The 19,432-nt window shown below is 47.4% G+C and overlaps 1 protein-coding gene across 1 annotated transcript in view; it reads right to left on the bottom strand.

Annotated features, from left to right (window-relative positions):
- Positions 1–19,432, bottom strand: part of LOC134932925 (putative tetratricopeptide repeat protein 41) — a 244,185-nt gene that overhangs the window by 58,048 nt on the left and 166,705 nt on the right. Inside the window, exons 7-8 of the mRNA XM_063927785.1 lie at positions 12,620–12,850; positions 8,792–8,990 (exon numbers count right to left, since the gene is read on the bottom strand). Of these exons, the coding sequence (XP_063783855.1) occupies positions 8,792–8,990; positions 12,620–12,850 (430 nt within the window). The remainder of the gene's footprint in view (positions 1–8,791; positions 8,991–12,619; positions 12,851–19,432) is intronic.

Below are 19,432 nucleotides of genomic sequence, written 5' to 3'. Positions count from 1 at the left end.
TTTCCTCCTCCGCTTTTTTCAACATCTCCTGCCAGACACTCCGCGTGAGCAGTTCCTCCTAGATAGGGCTCATCGCTCCCTGCGCCAAAAGCCTTCACCATCGTCCCCTCCGAGAGACGTGGTCCTACGCTGTCACTATTTCAAAACTAAGGACAGAATACTGACTGCTGCTCGGAACAAGGACATGTGTCTGTTTGAAACGCATAGGCTGCTGGTGTTTCAGGACTTATCCCCTACTACTCTTAAGAGGCGCTTCGACCTGAGGGAGTACACCCAAATCCTCAGAGAGAATCAAATCCGCTATAGATGGGGTTATCCCTTTGCCTTGATTGTGCAGCTTGATGGGAAGAGGCTACTAGCACGATCCAAGGAGGATGCCCATCGGCTTCTTTTGAGACTTAACCTGCCTCCTCCGGAGCCTGACAAGCCTTCCCCCCCGCAGGTTGCACCGGGTCTCCAACGCACCCCAAACTCACCTCTCCCACAGCGAGCACCTCGACGCCTCTGGTCGACAGTCCCGGCGAAAACCTCTGCTAGACGCGACCCTCCGTGAACTTTCCTTCACAGCTGCCTTGATGGGTTAATGCATGTCATTTCATACTGTTGTGCTTACTAGTTTAGAGGTTTTAAGTTTCTTTTCATACTGAGCTTATATAACTGAGCATATGTTTTTTCTGTTTACAGGATTCTAATGTGGTTCATTACGGTCATTTGTTGCTACGAACCCCATAGTCACCCTCTTGGTCAGTCAGTGGGCCCCTTGGTGTTCGGCGCCGTGCCCTCCACTGAGCCATTATAGTCGGTTTTGAGCATAAGGGAGATTTTCTCTCCCTTAATACCCCATACGGGAGCTCAAACATGCGGACCCGTACGAAGCGTACAATGGGTCTTTGGCTCGGTCTGTTATACTTGTTTACCTTGTATTGTTCTTGATGTTTCTTTTCTCCTCTTTTTCTGCTTTCTATTCCCCCTCTTTCCCTCGTTCCCCCAGGAGACCAACCATGGGTCCTTAGGGCCGTTCTTGTTCTGCTTCTATTTATACTGCTATGTCTGTTAACGTAATATCCTATAATGTGAAGGGTCTCAATAGTCCCCAAAAGAGGACCAAATTATTTCTTTTTCTGAAACAGGTTGGGGGAGATGTGGTATTCCTCCAGGAGACGCACTTTAGAGGTACTTCCTATCCTGAATTGCGTTCTAGACGCCACCCAGTCGTCATACACGCATGTGATCACGCCCAGAAGAAACGAGGGGTTGCCATATTGATTCCCGCCCATCTACACTTAGAACCAGAAAAAATCATTATGGACAAACGGGGTAGATTCCTTATCATAGTGGGCAAGCTTAATAATGTTCCCATCACTCTGGTCAACGTCTACGCCCCCAATGTTAATCAGGCCTCGTTTTTCGCCTCATTAGACTCCAAAATCGCCCAATGTAGGAAAGGCGATATCTTAATGGCAGGGGATTTCAATACTATACTCCATCACAGTCTCGACCGCTCCCACTCCCTCCCATTGTCCCAGTCCCACACAAGTACTCGCAATTCCAGAGCCTTGCTGTCACTACTTAAAAACCACTTACTATTTGATTCCTGGAGGGTTCTCGACCCTTTAGTTAAAGATTATACGTTTTTCTCCCCAGTTCACAATCTATATACAAGAATTGATATGATTATGATTGGGAGAGACTTGACCTCTAGGATCCAGAAATGCTGTATTCATCCAATTACGTGGTCTGACCATGCCCCGGTATCTTTGACTCTTTCTGGTTTGTCCCGCACTCTTTCCCCCCCCTCCTGGTCCCTTAATGATGCCCTCCTCCAACATTCTGATGTTCCACTGCAAACTACTCAGGCGCTAACTGATTATTTTAACTTGAATCAGACGCCTGGTATGCCTGACATGACCCTGTGGGAGGCGCATAAAGCGGTCCTCCGGGGCCACTTCATACAGATCGCGGCCAGGCTCACTAAACAGCGCTCCCAAAAGATCATGGAGTTAACTGACCAACTCCACCATATGGAGGAAGTTCATAAGTCTTCTCTGAACCCGGCTGACTTAGATCGGCTACTTAAAGTTAGGGGTGAACTTAATATGCTGTTATATCTCACAAGACTGAACAATGCCTTAGATGCCTTAACCAGATTTATTATGAAAAAGGGGATAAGGCAGATAAACTCCTGGCCAGGAAGTTGAGGGCTCAGATTTCTTCCAAAAACATCTTATCTATTCGTACTAAACAGGGGGTATTGACTCATGACCCTGACCACATTCTGGGTGAATTTGAGGAATTTTATAAATCATTATATAATACGGAAGCGGCTCCCTCATCCTCACTGGGATTCAATGAGGGGATTGAATCCCTTTTAGATAAATGTAACCTACCATCACTGAGTGGTTCGACGGTGTCTCAGTTGGGTTCAGAGATAACTATTGAGGAAATAGATAATGCACTTAAGACTCAGAAGCCAGGTAAGGCCCCTGGACCTGATGGGATGTCAATTATGTATTATAAGAAATTCAAGGGGATTCTCTTGCCCCACCTCTGTAGGCTCTTTAATGATTCCTTAGAGGTAACCCTTTGTCACCCCGTACATTGGAGGCACGAATTGTTTTAATCCATAAACCCGGGAAATACCCCAACTCCTGTGCTAGTTACCGCCCCATCTCTTTACTAAATAATGATATTAAACTCTTTGCCAAAATCCTAGCCTGGAGGTTAAACTCAGTTCTCCCGCATTTGATACACGCTGACCAGGTGGGCTTCATCCCAGGCCGACAAGCTAGAGACAACACCCGCAGAACTATTAATTTAGTCCATCTTATTAACAAAGCTAGATTGCCCTCTATCCTTCTCTCGCTCTATGCAGAGAAAGCTTTTGATAAAATACTGTGGCCCTTCATATTTGCCACCCTGCGTAGGTTCGGCCTGGGAGGAAGCCTACTTCAGGGCATTCAGGCACTCTATTCCAACCCCTCCGCTAGAGTTCGGGTTAATGGCAAGGACTCTCGCCTTTTCCACATTAACAACGGTACGCGCTAGGGGTGTCCCCTGTCACCATTAATTTTTGCTATGACTATCGAAACTCTGGCGTGTATGGTTAGGGCCAACCCCGATATTAAGGGTATCTCTGCTGGTGACGAAGAGTTCAAAATGTCATTATTTGCAGATGATGTTTGTTAACTCTTTCCTCTCCCCATATATCTATCCCTAACCTATTCAAAACTCTATCGTCATACTCTTATTATTCAGGATATCGCATTAATTATTCCAAATCAGAAGCCCTCCCTTTGCATCTTAGTGAGGATGCCAGGTCTCTCCTAGCTGCTAACTTTAATTTTTCATGGCGCTCCAAGAAAATTAAGTACTTAGGTGTGTTCATCACAAATTCCTATGATTCTCTATATTCCGAAAATTTCCCAACCCTTTTTAAGTGTATTGAGTCTGACCTACGAGCCTGGGACAAACAGATATAGCCTGGTTCGGACGGATAGTCTCAGTAAAGATGAACCTCCTACCCAGGCTTTTGTATCTGATTCAAACAATTCCTGTACGCATCCCCGCTGAGGCTTTATGTCGAATGCAGAAACTCTTCCTAAAATTTGTATGGTCTGGTAAACCTCCTAGAATTAGGACTTCCACTCTGGTGCGTGACCCACTAGCTGGAGGCAGAGGTTTACCGGATATCCGTAAATACTATCATGCAACCCACCTGAGCCAGGCTCTCGCTTGGTTTTCTCCAGAGCCCCATCTACCCTGGATACGAATCGAGCGCTTGTCGGCCGGGGTCTCCACCTTGGTTTCCCTACTCACACCGGTCAAGCCACATCGGACGATACAAACGTGTGCCCCCTCCACAAAATTCACCTGCTCCCTGTGGTTTTTCTGCGTTCGGCATTATGGTCTCTCTACTTTTCCATCTCCCATCACTTCTATTTAGGATAATGAGGATTTCCCCCCTGGCTCCACCTTACGGTCCCATTCGTGGCTCCACCTGAACCCACGTCCGGGACTGGTGTTTGATTTTGTAGAAGGTTCCTCCTGGCGCTCCCTAAAATCTCTGTGTGATAAATATGGCATTTCCCAACCTGTACTTTACGAATATCTACAACTCTGCTCCTTCTTAAGTTCCCTTCCTAAACCCCAGGTTATTCGCCAACTCACCCCTTTGGAACGTCTCTGTATTTATTCCCCTATGCGACAGGGTATTATTTCTATACTTTATGGTTTATTACGCTCTCTGAAGGCAGCGAACATACTTCCCCATGAACGTAAATGGGAGCAGGACCTGGGCCCTCCCCCTGAGGAAGATTCATGGGAGATCATTAGACAAAATGTAGCCCAGTCCTCAATTTCCTCCCTAGTGAAGGAAAACTCCTATAAGGTCTATACTAGATGGTATCGGGTCCCAGCGACACTGCATAAGATTTTCCCCGGGTCCTCCCCATTGTGCTGGCGTGAGTGTGGTCAAATTGGAGATTTCAAACACATTTGGTGGTCATGCCCCAAAATCCGCCCGTTCTGGGCCCAGGTGGAAACTCTTATTGGATCTATTATCTGTTCTCAGGTAACATTGGGTCCCTGGTCGGCTCTATTGGGCCTACCTTTGCCTAATTTTGGCAGCCATGCGGGCAACCTGGTACTCCAAATTCTTCATGCCGCCAAATGTGTGATAGCTAAAAGTTGGAAAAAGACCACTACCCCCCCTAGGAGCATGTTACTGTCTAAAATATGGCATATCTCCATGATGGAGAAAATCACAGCTTCCTTACATGACAGGTCAGAGAAATATAGGAGGACTTGGGAACCTTGGTTCACTTATGCTATATCCTCTACTGCCAGGGTATGATATACTGTGTCAAACGGGTTCCAATAGGCAAAAGTGGTGATATACTGTCCATGGTTTTAAGGATTGAAGATAGTGGGGGCTACCCCCCACGAAATGACTATACCTTGTGTGCTCCCTTAGTGGTCCCCCACTCTCCCATCCCCCCTCCCCTCTCTTTCTTACTCTCTTCATCTCTGATCTTTTCTTTCCCTTTCTCTCTTTACCTTTCGTTCAAACACGGAAAAACTGTTGTCGACATATATATTGTATTGTTGATGTTCTCCCCTGTTCTTGCTATGTTTGGTCATATCCCACGGGATATCATGTATGTTATTTTGAATTTATTTGGAGTCATCATCTCCTGTTTGATTTGTATCAGCTTATTCGGCTTCTCTTCAATAAAAATATTGCATTAAAAAAAAATCAAGTCATTATCAGGATTCCCCCGTCACAACAGGGAGAAGGCTTTATTCGAGTCTGTTCGTGGTCTCGAAGCCGGACGGCTCGGTCAGACCAATTCTGAACCTAAAATCCCTCAATTTCTACTTAAGAAAATTCAAATTCAAGATGGAATCTCTCCGAGCAGTAATCTCCAGTTTGGAGGAAGGGGATTTTATGGTGTCGGTCGACATAAAGGATGCCTACTTACACGTCCCCATATATCCTCCGCATCAGGCTTACCTAAGGTTTGCCATTCAGGATTGTCATTACCAATTTCAGACATTGCCGTTTGGTCTGTCCACAGCTCCGGGGATTTTCACCAAGGTAATGGCGGAAATGATGGTTCTCCTGCGCAAGCAAGGAGTCACAATTATTCCGTACTTGGACGATCTCCTGATAAAGGCGAGATCCAAGGACAAACTGGTGCAGGACATTACGCTCTCCCTGACGGTTCTGCAACAACATGGTTGGCTCCTAAACTTGCCAGAGTCAAAGTTAATTCTGACGAAACGGCTGTCGTTTTTGGGAATGATTCTGGACACAGAATTACAGAGAGTCTTTCTTCCAGTGGAAAAGGCTCTAGAAATTCAGAGTCTGGTCAAACAAATACTGAAACCAGTGAGAGTGTCAATACTTCAATGCACTCGATTGCTGCGGAAGATGGTGGCGGCCTACGAGGCCATTCAATTTGGCAGATTCCATGCCAGAGTGTTTCAGTGGGACCTGTTGGACAAGTGATCCCATCTGCACATGCACCAGAAAATAAACCTGTCCTCCAAAACCAGATTCTCACTCCTGTGGTGGCTGCACAGCTCTCACCTCCTAGAGGGACGCAGGTTCGGGATCCAGGACTGGATCCTAGTGACCACGGAGGCGAGTTTCCGAGGCTGGGGAGCAGTCACACAGGGGGAAACCTTCCAGGGAAGATGGTCAAGCCAGGAAATTTGTCTACATATAAACGTTCTGGAGTTAAGGGACATTTACAACGGCCTTCTTCAAGCGGAACATCTTCGCAATCTGCCTGTCCTGATCCAGTCGGACAATATAACAGCAGTAGCGCACATAAACTGCCAGGGCGGAACAAAGAGCAGAGCAGCAATGGCAGTGGCCACAAAAGTTCTCCGCTGGGCGGAAAGACATACAAGCGCTCTGTCACTGATCTTCATTCCAGGAGTGGACAACTGGGAAGCAGACTTCCTCAGCAGACACGATCTCCATCCAGGAGAGTGGGATCTTCATCAAGAGGTCTTTGCAGAAGTGACAAGTCATTGGGGAATTCCTCAAATAGACATGATGGCGTCTCGCCTCAACAAGAAACTTCAGAGATATTGTTCCAGGTCGAGAGACCCTCAAGCAATAGCTGTGGACGCCCTAGTGGCACCATGGGTGTTTCAGTCGGTGTATGTGTTCCCTCCGCTTCTACTCATTCCAAAGGTGCTACGGATCATAAGAAGAACAAAGGTTCAGGCGATCCTCATTGTTCCGGACTGGCCAAGGAGGGCTTGATATCCAGATCTTCAGGAATTACTCATAGGAGATCCCTGGCCTCTTCCTCTACGAGAGGATCTGTTACAGCAGGGGCCGTGCGTATATCAAGACTTACCGTGGCTACGTTTGACGGCTTTGCGGTTGAACGCCGGATCCTAGCCCGAAAGGGTATTCCCAGTGAAGTCATTCCCTCACTTCTTCAGGCTAGAAAAGGAGTGACGGCGAAACATTACCACCGTATTTGGAGAAAATATGTGTCTTGGTGTGAATCCAAGAAGACTCCTACAGAAGAAATTCAGTTAGGACGTTTTCTCCATTTTCTACAAGCAGGTGTGGATGCGGGCCTAAAGTTGGGCTCCGTTAAAGTGCAAATTTCAGCCTTATCGATTTTCTTCCAAAAACAATTGGTCTCCCTTCCAGAAGTTCAGACTTTTGTTAAAGGCGTGTTGCACATCCAACCTCCCTTTGTGCCCCCTGTGGCACCGTGGGATCTTAACGTGGTGTTGCAATTCCTCCAATATCATTGGTTTGAACCTTTACAAAAGGTGGAGTTGAAATTCCTCACTTGGAAAGTGGTCATGCTGTTGGCCTTGGCATCCGCCAGGCGGGTGTCTGAATTGGCGGCCTTATCTCACAAGAGCCCTTATTTGATCTTCCATGAAAATACAGCAGAATTGAGGACTCGTCAGCAGTTTCTGCCGAAAGTGGTTTCATCGTTCCACTTGAACCAGCCTATTGTGGTGCCAGTGGCTACTGACGCCTTGCTGGAATCGAAGCTTCTCAATGTAGTAAGAGTTTTGAAAATTTATGTCGCCAGAACGGCTCAGTTTAGGAAAACAGAGGCTCTGTTTGTCCTGTATGCTCACTATAAACTTGGAGCTCCTGCTTCCAAGCAGACTATTGCGCGCTGGATCTGTCATACAATTCAGCAGGCTCATTCTACGGCTGGATTGCCGTTACCGAAATCGGTGAAGGCCCATTCTACCAGTAAGGTGGGCTCGTCCTGGGTGGCTGCCCGGGGGGTCTCAGCATTACAACTTTGCCGAGCGGCTACTTGGTCGGGTTCAAACACCTTTGCGAAGTTTTACAAGTTTGATACCCTGGCTGATGAGGAACTCATGTTTGGTCAATCGGTGCTGCAGAGTCATCCGCACTCTCCCGCCCGTTCTGGAGCTTTGGTATAAACCCCATGGTTCTTAAAGTGTCCCCAGCATCCTCTAGGACGTATGAGAAAATAGGATTTTGATACCTACCGGTAAATCCTTTTCTCTTAGTCCATAGAGGATGCTGGACGCCCGTCCCAGTGCGTACTGTATCTGCAATTATTAGTTGTGTTTACTGTTTACACACATGTTGTGTTACGTTTATAGTGTTGCTGATGTTATTCATGCCGTTGACTTGCTTTGTGTTAAATGCCATGTTGTACGGCATGCTTGAGGTGTGAGCTGGTGTGTATCTCACCTTAGTTTAACAATAAATCCTTTTCCTCGAAATGTCCGTCTCCCTGGGCACAGTTCCTATAACTGGAGTCTGGAGGAGGGGCATAGAGGGAGGAGCCAGTTCACACCCTTTGAAAGTCTTAAAGTTCCCATGTCTCCTGCGGATCCCGTCTATACCCCATGGTTCTTGAAGTGTCCCCAGCATCCTCTTCGGACTAAGAGAAAAGGATTTACCGGTAGGTATCAAAATCCTATTTTCTCTGAACCCGTGCCCTTTCTCTCTTGTCATTCCTATCCACTATTCTCTCCTGTGAGGTTTGGTGAGAAAAGCAACTTCCGTAGAGGGGGAGAAGTTTCAGATTTAGTGATGAAAATTTAAAGTACTAAGTTCTTTTTCGGACCCGCTAAACCCCATCTTCAATGTCTTCCAATAGATTCAGAGAAAAGCATTTAATATAAGAATAAGTATTCCTTTTACATTCTAGTCCATCCACGTGACGCCTAATCCTTTCAATTAAAGGCCAGTGCTCAGCTATCAGCAGATATGTACAAAATACTTTTAGCTATTGCATCTTAGACAGTAAGGGCACACCTTGGATTTAAAAGAAATCTGTATAATTCCTTCAGTTTGCCAGTCATCTTCAGATGCCATGGCACTTCTTCATACACCTGATGTGAGAGATCCATTTGCTGAAAGTGCTTCAGAAGGAGATGATGAAAATATGTTCTTTTATGATTCATTGTCACCTGAGAAGAATATTCCAGACATTCACTGATTGGCATGGCAACTCCTGTGAACAGACAATGAAAGATTATGCAAGCTGAGTGCAGTGATAGAAACACTGGAAGTGAAGGTTGCTGTGTCAGAGATAAATGTATATATACCCATATTAGAGCCATCGGTATAGCACAAAGGGCCTGATTCATATTGGTATGCAAGCCCAATGGTCTGTGTGCAAATACGATGTTTGGGGGTCTGTGCATTTGTATAACGGGTCTTGCAATGTCACTCGCAGCCCCATCAGTCGCAGCATGATTGGCTTTGGCAATTGGGTACAGATGGGGGGTTTGGATAGGACCAGTTTCAAAATGGGGGCGCATCGCCCCTGTTTTAGAGACATGATGTGTCCAGGGTCTGCGTCATTGGACGCAGACTTCCTGAACCCTCGTGTCTGGATCCGACAACCAGCTGAGTAAGCTTCAGATTACGCAGGCTGGCCGGTGCCTACAAACATCGCAAATCACGGCCAATGGTTGCTATGGTGATCTGAAGCTGCATCGTCAGATGCAGCCCTCGGATCTTGCACACGCAAACAGGAGGCGTCTACCTCCTATAGACACCCCCTGCTGTCTTTGTATTTTAATTCGATGGCCTTACTTGTGGCTGTGCAATTCCTTACAAATATGAATCAGACCAAAAGTACAGAACATCTCCGCCTAAAACTGAAAATGTTGCATTTTTGAGAAGTTAACTATTTTAAAATGAATCCATTGTAGGAGGCGGAAGGTGCAGATCTAGTTACTACACTGGAGGCCATCAGATACGGCGTGCCAGGGAAGGTCCAGCTTGGTGTCATCACGCAGTGGTTCAGTGAGCTTCTGACTAACATTACTGATTATGTAAAGGACCGGGCACACAGTATTTTGGCCATCTACAAGAAACACACACAGCTTTCCAGGTGCTCGGAATCCATAAATGAATTCCTCTGGCAAATAATAAAACAGATTATTATCAAAAGCAGATCATTCAAAGGAAGGGTTTTACTAATTACCCTCTTCCCAAAAAACTGATCAACTAATTTTACGGCAGCTGGAGGAAGGGTGAATACCGGAGCTGTGGACGGGCAAGGCATTGGGAGGTGAGGCAGAGCTGGCAACAATGTCTTCAGCAGAGTCGGCATCTCGCAGGCTGAGGAAGCAAAAAAAGGGGAAAGAGAGCTGGCCTTTTAGCAAGACTAAGGTATCGGCCATTTAACTCTTTGCCCAGTATGTTTTTAACAAATGTGAGATCTCTCACTAATAAGCTTGATGAGAGCAGGCTGAAAATTGCCTGTAACCAGATATTATCAAATTGTTCCCTATTGATATTTACTGAAACTTGGCTAGGGGAGAATGATCCAGTTTGTCCCTTTGAGCTGCCTGGAAGGACCTGGCTTAGAGTCGACAGGACTTTGGAGTCTGGAAAGAAAAAAGGCGGGGGTCTTTGAATATACATCCACGACAAATGGTGTTCGAATGTGGACTTAATTGATACCTATTGTTCTGCTGACCTGGAATTTATGCTGTTGCGGTATAGGCCATTTTATCTGCCTCTGGAATTTTCCGTGGTTTTCTTAGTCAGTTTATATTACACCACAAGCAAATGATGCCACATTAGATATCTTGTTTATTTCCTTTTCTAAACAATTGACTTATCATCCGGATTGTGCCTTCATTGTTGCAGGAGACTTTAATCAGGAAAATGTTAAATCTGTGTTCCCTAAGTTTGTGCACAATGTATTGGTACCAACTGGTGGAGCTAATATTCTTGACCACGTTTATACTAACATCAAAGATGTTTATAAGTCTCTTTTGTGCCCTCATATTGGGCAGTCGGACCATTCTTCACTTCTGCTAGTTCCAAGATATCTTTTGGTAATAAAGAGGAATAGACCTGTTATTAGGTTATTATTTTCCAAATGACAAACCATGGATGAATGGTGGAGGTCCGCTCCTTGTTGAGAGCTAGGGATAGGGCGTTCAGAGTAAAAGATAATTTAGGCTATCTGTGCACTTTGCAGTCCTAATTATTATCATTGGGGACTGTGGTCTGACCTCTATGTAACAAAAACCATAACATTAAGGGCCTAATTCAGACCTGATCGCAGCAGTAAAATTTTTGTCTAATGGGCAAAACCATTTGCAGTGCAGGGGGGCAGATGTAACATGTGCAGTGAGATTTAGATTTGGGTGGGATGTGTCCAAACTGAAATCTAAATTGCAGTGTAAAAATAAAGCAGACAGTATTTACCCTGTCCAGAAACAATATAACCCACCCAAGTCTAACTCTCTCTGCACATGTTATATCTACCCCACCTGCCATGCACATGGTTTTGTCCATTAGAGAAAGATTTGGCTGCTGCGATCAGGTCTGAATTAGGCCCTACGTTTTTTTGGAGTTTGGCCTTGATGTTTTACACCATCCTCAGATGGCATAAACCGCTTTATGGCTATGGAGGCATATTCGGAGGTATATACCTCAGCCCTGCTCTGGGAACTGACATGCTCATTATCAGATTTTCCCCGGAGGAGTCTTTTACAAATGATATGCCGGGGATGTAACTTGCAGGGTCAGTTGTTATCGCTATCTGCTGTCTCTGTGAGTTAACTTTAATACATAGTGGGGATATTTTCATTCAAGGCTGATGGTCTGATGGGCCAGTCCAGCCGTGTGAAGGCCTGGCCGAGCAGCCCCGCCTCCCACCCACTGCTCCGCCTCCCAACCACTGCATGTTTAGACAAGGTGTGCAGTAAGGCCATGTCCCCTTTTTCTGCACACTCTCATACAGAAACAGTGCCAGGACCGTATTTTAACCACAGTCCGCCTCTGCTCACAAATATATAATCTATATGATAATAGGAGTTTAATATATAAGAGAAAATGCCACAAATTGTATATTGGTCCAGCTGGATTGCATTGATAAAAGTGACTGGTGGAGGCAAGAAGAATGTTTTGTTTTGCTAGGATGGCACTCCGCAGCCCGAAAAAAAGTTCAGCAGCTATGAATGGGAGCAGGTAATGAGTGTAGGTGAGATACACAGATCCTGCACAGAGCACAGCGCTTGGGTTAGTAGGTATTTTGAGATAAGTGAAGAGACATATATTGGAGCAGATTTGTATAGGACCTTGTATATTAGTACAGTATCTAAGATTGGATTAATTCAAATTTTACAAAAACCAATGTAGGAATTTACAAAGAAGTAGAAGAACATTTTATGAGGATAATTTAGTCTAGCTACAGCATTCAAAATAGATTGGTTACGGGAAGACTAATATGGTGGCTATTACCAAAGTCAGTGCGAGACATGAGTCCATGAATGAAAGTTTTTGCAGCGTTTTGTATGAGATACGTGCATATTCTGGAAAGGTTTAGCTGGGCATACACTATACAATTATCTGGCAGATCATCTGCCAGATCTGGCTGGTTGGAATGAAAATCTGGTAATGGAGGAGAGCAAATGACAATCGACCATTTACTCCCAAACATTAGAAAACGGACAAAACCTGTCATACCACCATCAATAGTACGCACATATTCCAACAATATTATACAAGTTATAATAAGTATTGTATTTGCACATATGCCAAGTGGAATTACTTACAGTTTTCCAAAACCTGATAGAGTCATAGAAAGTAGGTACATGGTTTTGCAATTCTTACCAAGCAGTAAGTGGGCAACAGCATCACGAAAGGATTGGTACCGAATCTGCAACAACCCATCTGGCTTTTCCCAAATCCATTTTGAAGTTGCTGAGCGAAATGCAGCCCAGTGCAGTGGCGTTACTTCATACTGATGTTGGTATCCTATTCTGTTTAGTAACTTGAGTATATCACCATCGTGTAAGCCACAATGTGAGGTGGTGAGTACGCACAGAACATCCACCACCCATCCTATCATATCAGAAACACAAACACAATTCTGTAATTTCCAGCTACATTAGGATTTCAAACTAACAATAAATAGTTCAAAAAGAATATTTAAGTTGGCCAGTAATAGCCCTACAAAAAGCATAAATGTGCAGCAGATCATTTTATCTAACATAAACATATTAGGAGATTTGACATAAAAATCAATTACCATTACAGTATGAGTCATACGGGATCCGGTCTGAAGATCGACAGTGTCTAGGTCGACAATGTTTAGGTCGACCACTATAGGTCGACAGTCACTAGGTCGACATGTGCTAGGTCGACAGGTCTAAAGGTCGACATGAGTTTTTCACATTTTTTTTCTTTTTTTGAATTTTTTCATACTTAACGATCCACGTGGACTACGATTGGAACGGTAAAGTGTGCCGAGCGAAGCGGTAGCGGAGCGAAGGCACCATGCCCAAAGCATGCCGAGCGAAGCGAGCCATGCGAGGGGACGCGGTGCACTAATTTGGGATCCCGGTCACTCTACGAAGAAAACGACACAATTTTTTTTTAAAAATCCTCATGTCGACCTTTAGACCTGTCGACCTAGCACATGTCGACCTAGAAACCCTGTCGACCTTCCATCCATGTCGACCTAGTGACTGTCGACCTATAGTGGTCGACCTAAACATTGTCGACCTAGACACTGTCGATTTGATGAACCACACCCGAGTCATACATCTATGTATCATTTATATAACAGTTATGCATTCAGTGTGGGACAAAGGTATGCTGGTTCTACCAACAAATACTGAATCTGCTGATAGGTCTAAACAATGGTTTTGATTAGAGATTAGTGGCCGGACCCACCCGAAATTAGAGATACGAGCCGGGAACTGAGCCCGGCTCAGGGTTTCCAGACAGACTCGGTTCCCAAAACGAGTTCGAACATCATCATCCCGCTGACGGATTCTCATGGGACTAGGTATCCTTAAAAGGCGCCGCGGCCGGAACTCTGCGCCATTTATGTCCAGGAACGCATGTTGTCAGCATACTGTTACAGGGACATACTGTGCTACTGGGACTTAGTCTTACTGGGGCATACTGTAATACTGTGCTACTGGGACATACTCTTACTGGGGCATACTGTAATACTGTGCTACTTAGACATACTCAGTCTCTTACTGGAGCATACTGTAATACTGTGCTACTGGGCATACTGTAACTGGGGCATACTGTAATACTGTGCTACTGGGGCATACTGTAATAATGTGCTGGTAATAATGTTCTGGTCAGGGGGCCCCCCGACCAGAACACACTGACATCACTAGCTTTCCCTCTTAAGCAGCAGCAGAACCAGCAACCAGACTGCGAGCAGGACAGTATGTAGTAAAGGAGAAATACACAGGAGTATCATGTTTCATGAGCTACCGACAGAGCTTTCCAACCAGAGGATAGATAGGAGGGTGAAGAGAGCTGTAAGTAACTCGGGGATCCCAGCTTCTCCCCTTCCCTGCTTGGGTGTCTGAGTCTGGTGTAAACTGATATGCAACTAACCATTTGGGTCTAGAGATAGAAATTGTTGTCTTTCGGGGGCGTGGCTAGGCCGGCATCAGGGAAGGCTGGGATTCAGTGGAGCTCCAGCCTGAATTCTCCCATAAAAGAATCTGGGCCTACGTTTGGACCTCCTTGTTAGCTGCACTGTGCCTGTCTGAGCCAGCTGACCTGCCCGGTATCGTGGGGTCGGTGCTGCGGAGTCGGGGGGGCCCTGTACTGCCCCCTGCGGATTGCGGCCTACCTCCGGTGCTGAGGCCGGGACCTCGATTTTGGATGTGGACCACCGGAGTAACCTGCCTCCCGGATCCGTGACGGCCCGCCCTGCTCAGCGGATTGTCTCCCCCGCACGGACGGCACACCCCACCGCCAGACGCGCCATCAGACACACGGGGAATCCAGCGGGGGACTGAGGACCGACTCGAGGTAAGGGCCGCGGCGGGCGGCGGCGGCCATCTTGCGGTTGGCACCGCTGGGCGCTCGGACTTCGCGGCTGCTGTCAGGGCTCTCCTGGGGGGCCTTTGGACCCGGACTTACGCTCCCAACACCCCCGCTGATATAACCCCTGTAACCTGGTGACAGAGGAGGGGGTCGCGGGCTGGAGGGGCTTCAGGGACCTGCCGGCGGCCATCTTGAGATTGGCACCCTCTAGAGGAGACAGCACACAGTGCCTGCCAAGCTGCTGTCACTCCTGACCTAGCCAGATTAATACCCACATACACGCTCCCTGCCTCCCCAGGTCCCTGTGCTGGACCACATGAAGCGTGGAGGACACTCCTCCTGTCATCCCTGCCATCTCTGCGCTCAGTCCCTACTGTGTCACCCAGCTACCATTTCTTTACCATAGAGGACCCGGAAACTACTCTTAACCCATGGCCCGGCGGCCTGACTGTTTCTTTTTTGCAAGTTTACTCCTATACTGATGGCCGGCTAGCCACCTAGACTCTGGGGTGGCGTGCTGGTGCTGACCCTGACGGGATGATGCTCTAATCACACAACGTTACCTCTGATGTTCTATTGACGTACCCAAGGTGCCTCATGGTGAGAGGAAAGAAGGGATCGCAAGGGAGAGGAAGGAAGTTTCATACACCCACCCCAACGCGTGCAATGGATACCCCGACCTCAGCTGGCATGAGGCAATTTCTTCTCCCCCAGGGCTCCGCCCCCACGATGGACGCCTCACTACCCTCGACCCCACGTCTCTCGCCTGTCTCGGACTCGGCTTCCCAAGTGGGATCACAGGCAGCAGCCCCACACGCCACGACAGACCCGGGAAGTCTCGCCCAGATTCTGAACCTGCTTCAGGCCCTGCCAACTAAACAGGACTTTGAACACTTGGAAGGTAGAGTCAGGGAAACGGTTCGCTCAGAGATTGCTGCGGTTCAGGCAGAAATAATGCACATTGGCTCCCGCCTGTCTACGCTGGAAGGCTTCTCTTCAGACACAGCAGCTGCACATAACGCCCTCAGGGCCACCGTTATCAAGCAGGCGTCCTGCCTCCAACAGCTCCAAGACCGTGTAGAAGATCTGGATAACCGCGGAAGGAGAAATAACCTGAGGGTCAGGGGGGTCTCGGAAGATATCGCACCTGCCTGCCTCATTGACTTCCTCACGACGGTTTTCAATGAAATTCTGGGCCGTGATCCCGCTTAAATAATCGAGTTCGACAGGGCCCACCGAGCCCTGAAACCCAGGGGTGCACCGTCTGATCGCCCCCGTGACATCATCTGTCGTCTACATTATTACACGGAAAAAGAGGAGATCCTTCGCAAAACCCGCCGCATGGATGTGATAGAGACTGCCTCTCATAAACTTCAGATCTTCCAGGACCTCTCGTGGACGACCCTTCAAAAGCGTAGAGCCTTACACCCGCTCACAGCAGAACTCCGGAAGCTGGGCATTAAGTATAGATGGAGCTTCCCCTTTGGCCTCCAGACCTCGCACAATGGGACACTATACACCTTTAAAGACTCCTCCGACTTGCCCCTTTTCTGCAAAGCGCTGGGAATACCTCAGGTCTCTCTTCCAGAATGGCAGGAGCCCCTGACCGACGGCGCCCCACCTGAACTCTCTCACCCCGACAACGACTGGCACCTTGTCCACCGCAATCCGAGACCCCCTAGAGAACAGCGTTCCTCCACGCAGTCGACGAAAAGATGAAGGGCTCGACCTGGTTCGGAACATTCACTGTAGCAATACCGAATTATCCTTCCTTAGCTTAAAAGAAGTACTGCCGACTCGAGGGATCTCCTTGCCGTGCGGCACACTCTCCTTTTGAGGAGGTGGCCGGGACATCGAGATCGCACTCGACTCGACGAACGCTCTCCGGCCCTGAACAGGGCGGAGATACCTGTTCCTGGTTAAATGCCATTTCTTTTCAGTGGTTGTTTTTCTTAGTTGTGTGATCAAACTGTTAAGATATATTACTGATTGTGATGTTATATTTCCTGTTGGGGTTGGGATTGGCACTGACCCCCCAGTTCGCCCCTGCACCGCCCGAGTACTCTTGGTCTCCGACGCGATTAGCGCGTCCGAGCTCCCGGGAGGCGGTAGAGTTTTCATTTATTCAGTTTATTTCTGCAGCTGATATTTGATTATGTTAGGTCCATTGACCTACCTCCTTTATGTTTTCCTTGCTTCTGTTTCCTCCTTTACCTCTTTTCCCTCCCTCCCCCTACTGTGTGACTCTCTGCTGTGCGAGTTGCCGTGTCTTCCTGGTCGGACTAAGGATTCCCTATATGTTTCTGGATGATGGCGGTAGACCCTAAAGTGACAAATATAAAACTGGTTTACCTTAATGTGAAGGGCCTCAATGTCCCGGAGAAACGCTCCAGGTTGCTTAGGGACCTCTTTGCATTCAGAGTTGATGTGGCTTTCTTACAGGAAACCCACTTCAAAGTGGGAGTGGCCCCGGGTCTCAAGGACCGTAACTACCCACATTCCTTCTACAACAACAACAGCAAAAGTAAATATCTGGGAGTGGCTATTTTGCTATCTAAACGTCTGCCTTTTCGAGAAATAACGTATGAATCTTTGGGGGAGGGCAGGATACTCTTAGTGAAATGTACACTGTTCGATCAGCTGTATACATTTATTAACCTATACGCTCCCAATCAATCACAACCCAGTTTCTTGGCGAAGACTCTCAATCGCATTGCTCCCTTGGTAGCGGGTATTCCAGTTATTGGAGGCGATCTTAATTGGACCCTCCAACCAGAGGTGGACATCTCTGGAACGCCGGCAAGACCCTCCCTAGCATCGCACCGTAGAGTGCGACGGTCTCTCCACGACCACCAGCTGATTGACGCCTGGCGGCTCCAACACCCCGGGGACAGGGACTATACGTTCTATTCCAGACCCCACGACACTTACTCTAGATTGGACTACTTCCTCCTACCTCACAGATTTCTACATTTAATTAGGGAAACAGCTATTGGACTAATTACTTGGTCGGACCACGCTCCTGTCTTCCTGACCCTGGGGACATCCCATCCACACTCCAAGCAATGTACCTGGAGGTTGAATGAACAACTTCTAATGGATACGAGGTTCCAACCCCAGCTGCTTGAGACTTTGGAGAATTATTTTCTAAATAATGAGACACCAGATGTCTCCCGGGTCACGGTGTGGGAGGCCCCCAAGTGTGTTCTGAGGGGAAAGCTTATACAGCTAGGCTCCATGCTGAAAAAAGAGAGACTCGGGGAAAAGACCGATTTACTCCAGCGGCTTAAGGACTTAGAGACAACACACAAAACGAATCCTTCCCAATCGGTGCTGACCGCCCTGACCGAGACGAGATCTGCTCTCAACACATTGTTGTTTGCAGACATTAAGAGGGACTATAGGCTCTGTAGAAACCGCTTTTATCAATGGGGCAACAGACCAGGGAAGCTACTGGCTAGGGCGCTTCGCGCGCAGAGGGCCACGCTATTTATACAGTCGATACAGGATGCGGCGGGGACCCGCCGCACCCTTACAAAAGACATCGACGAAACCTTCCACGCTTACTACACCAAACTATAAAATCTCCAGACACCTAGAACCCCGACATCCCTGTCGACAACTCGAGACCTGGTGGAGGGATAACTTGGTGACGCGGGACTCCCTAGAATATCGGCGGATGAGAGTGCTTGGCTAGACTCCCCCTTCTCCCTCCCAGAATTGGAACAAGCCCTTAAGGAAGCTCCTTCCGGGAAGAGCCCAGGCCCGGATGGTTACACAGTTTCTTACTATAAGCTCTTTAAGAATACCCTCTTGCCTAAAATGCTACTGGCATTCAATGAGATCTCTAATGACCGTGGTTTCTCCCCTCAATCCTTAGAGGCTTTCATTACGGTTATACCAAAGGAGGGGAAAGACCCGGCTCAATGCGCTAGTTACCGGCCCATATCCCTCCTCAACACAGACGTCAAGCTATTTGCTAAACTTATAGCAAACAGATTGAAGCTGTTACTCCCCAACATTGTGCATTCGGATCAGGTGGGTTTCATACCCGGAAGAGAAGCGCGCGATAACACTACCAAGATCATCGATTTGATGCACTTGGCCTCGAGCAAACATGAACCGATGGTGGTGCTTTCTACCGACGCAGAGAAGGCTCTCGATAGGGTTGACTGGATGTTTATGTAGGGGGTCCTGCGTCACCTGGGGCTGGGACCGGTCAGTTTGGGCCGCATTTTAGCACTTTATAACTCCCCCTCTGCAAGGATCAAAATTAATGGAGACTTGTCCCGCCCAGTTCCGATAAGGAATGGTACTAGACAAGGATGTCCCCTCTCGCCCCTAATTTTTGTCCTCTGTATGGAGGCCTTGGCGGGAGCCATTAGATTAAATCCGAACATCTCGGGACTCACGGCTGGGGGTAGAGAATTTAAACTCGCACTGTTCGCAGATGACCTGCTAGCTATCTTGTCGAACCCGGTGGTGTCTGTCCCCAACCTGATGTCCGAACTTGATAGATATGGCTCCATGTCAAACTTCAAGATTAACCTCTCCAAGTCAGTGGCAGTGAACGTGTCAATGCCCTCCCAAGCTCTTGATAACCTTAAACAATCCTTCCCCTTC

The sequence above is a fragment of the Pseudophryne corroboree genome, chromosome 6, assembly GCF_028390025.1.
Source record: "Pseudophryne corroboree isolate aPseCor3 chromosome 6, aPseCor3.hap2, whole genome shotgun sequence".
Classification (NCBI taxonomy): domain Eukaryota; kingdom Metazoa; phylum Chordata; class Amphibia; order Anura; family Myobatrachidae; genus Pseudophryne; species Pseudophryne corroboree.
Note: the sequence above shows the minus strand (reverse complement) of the source record. Positions and strands in the feature narration are given on the sequence as shown.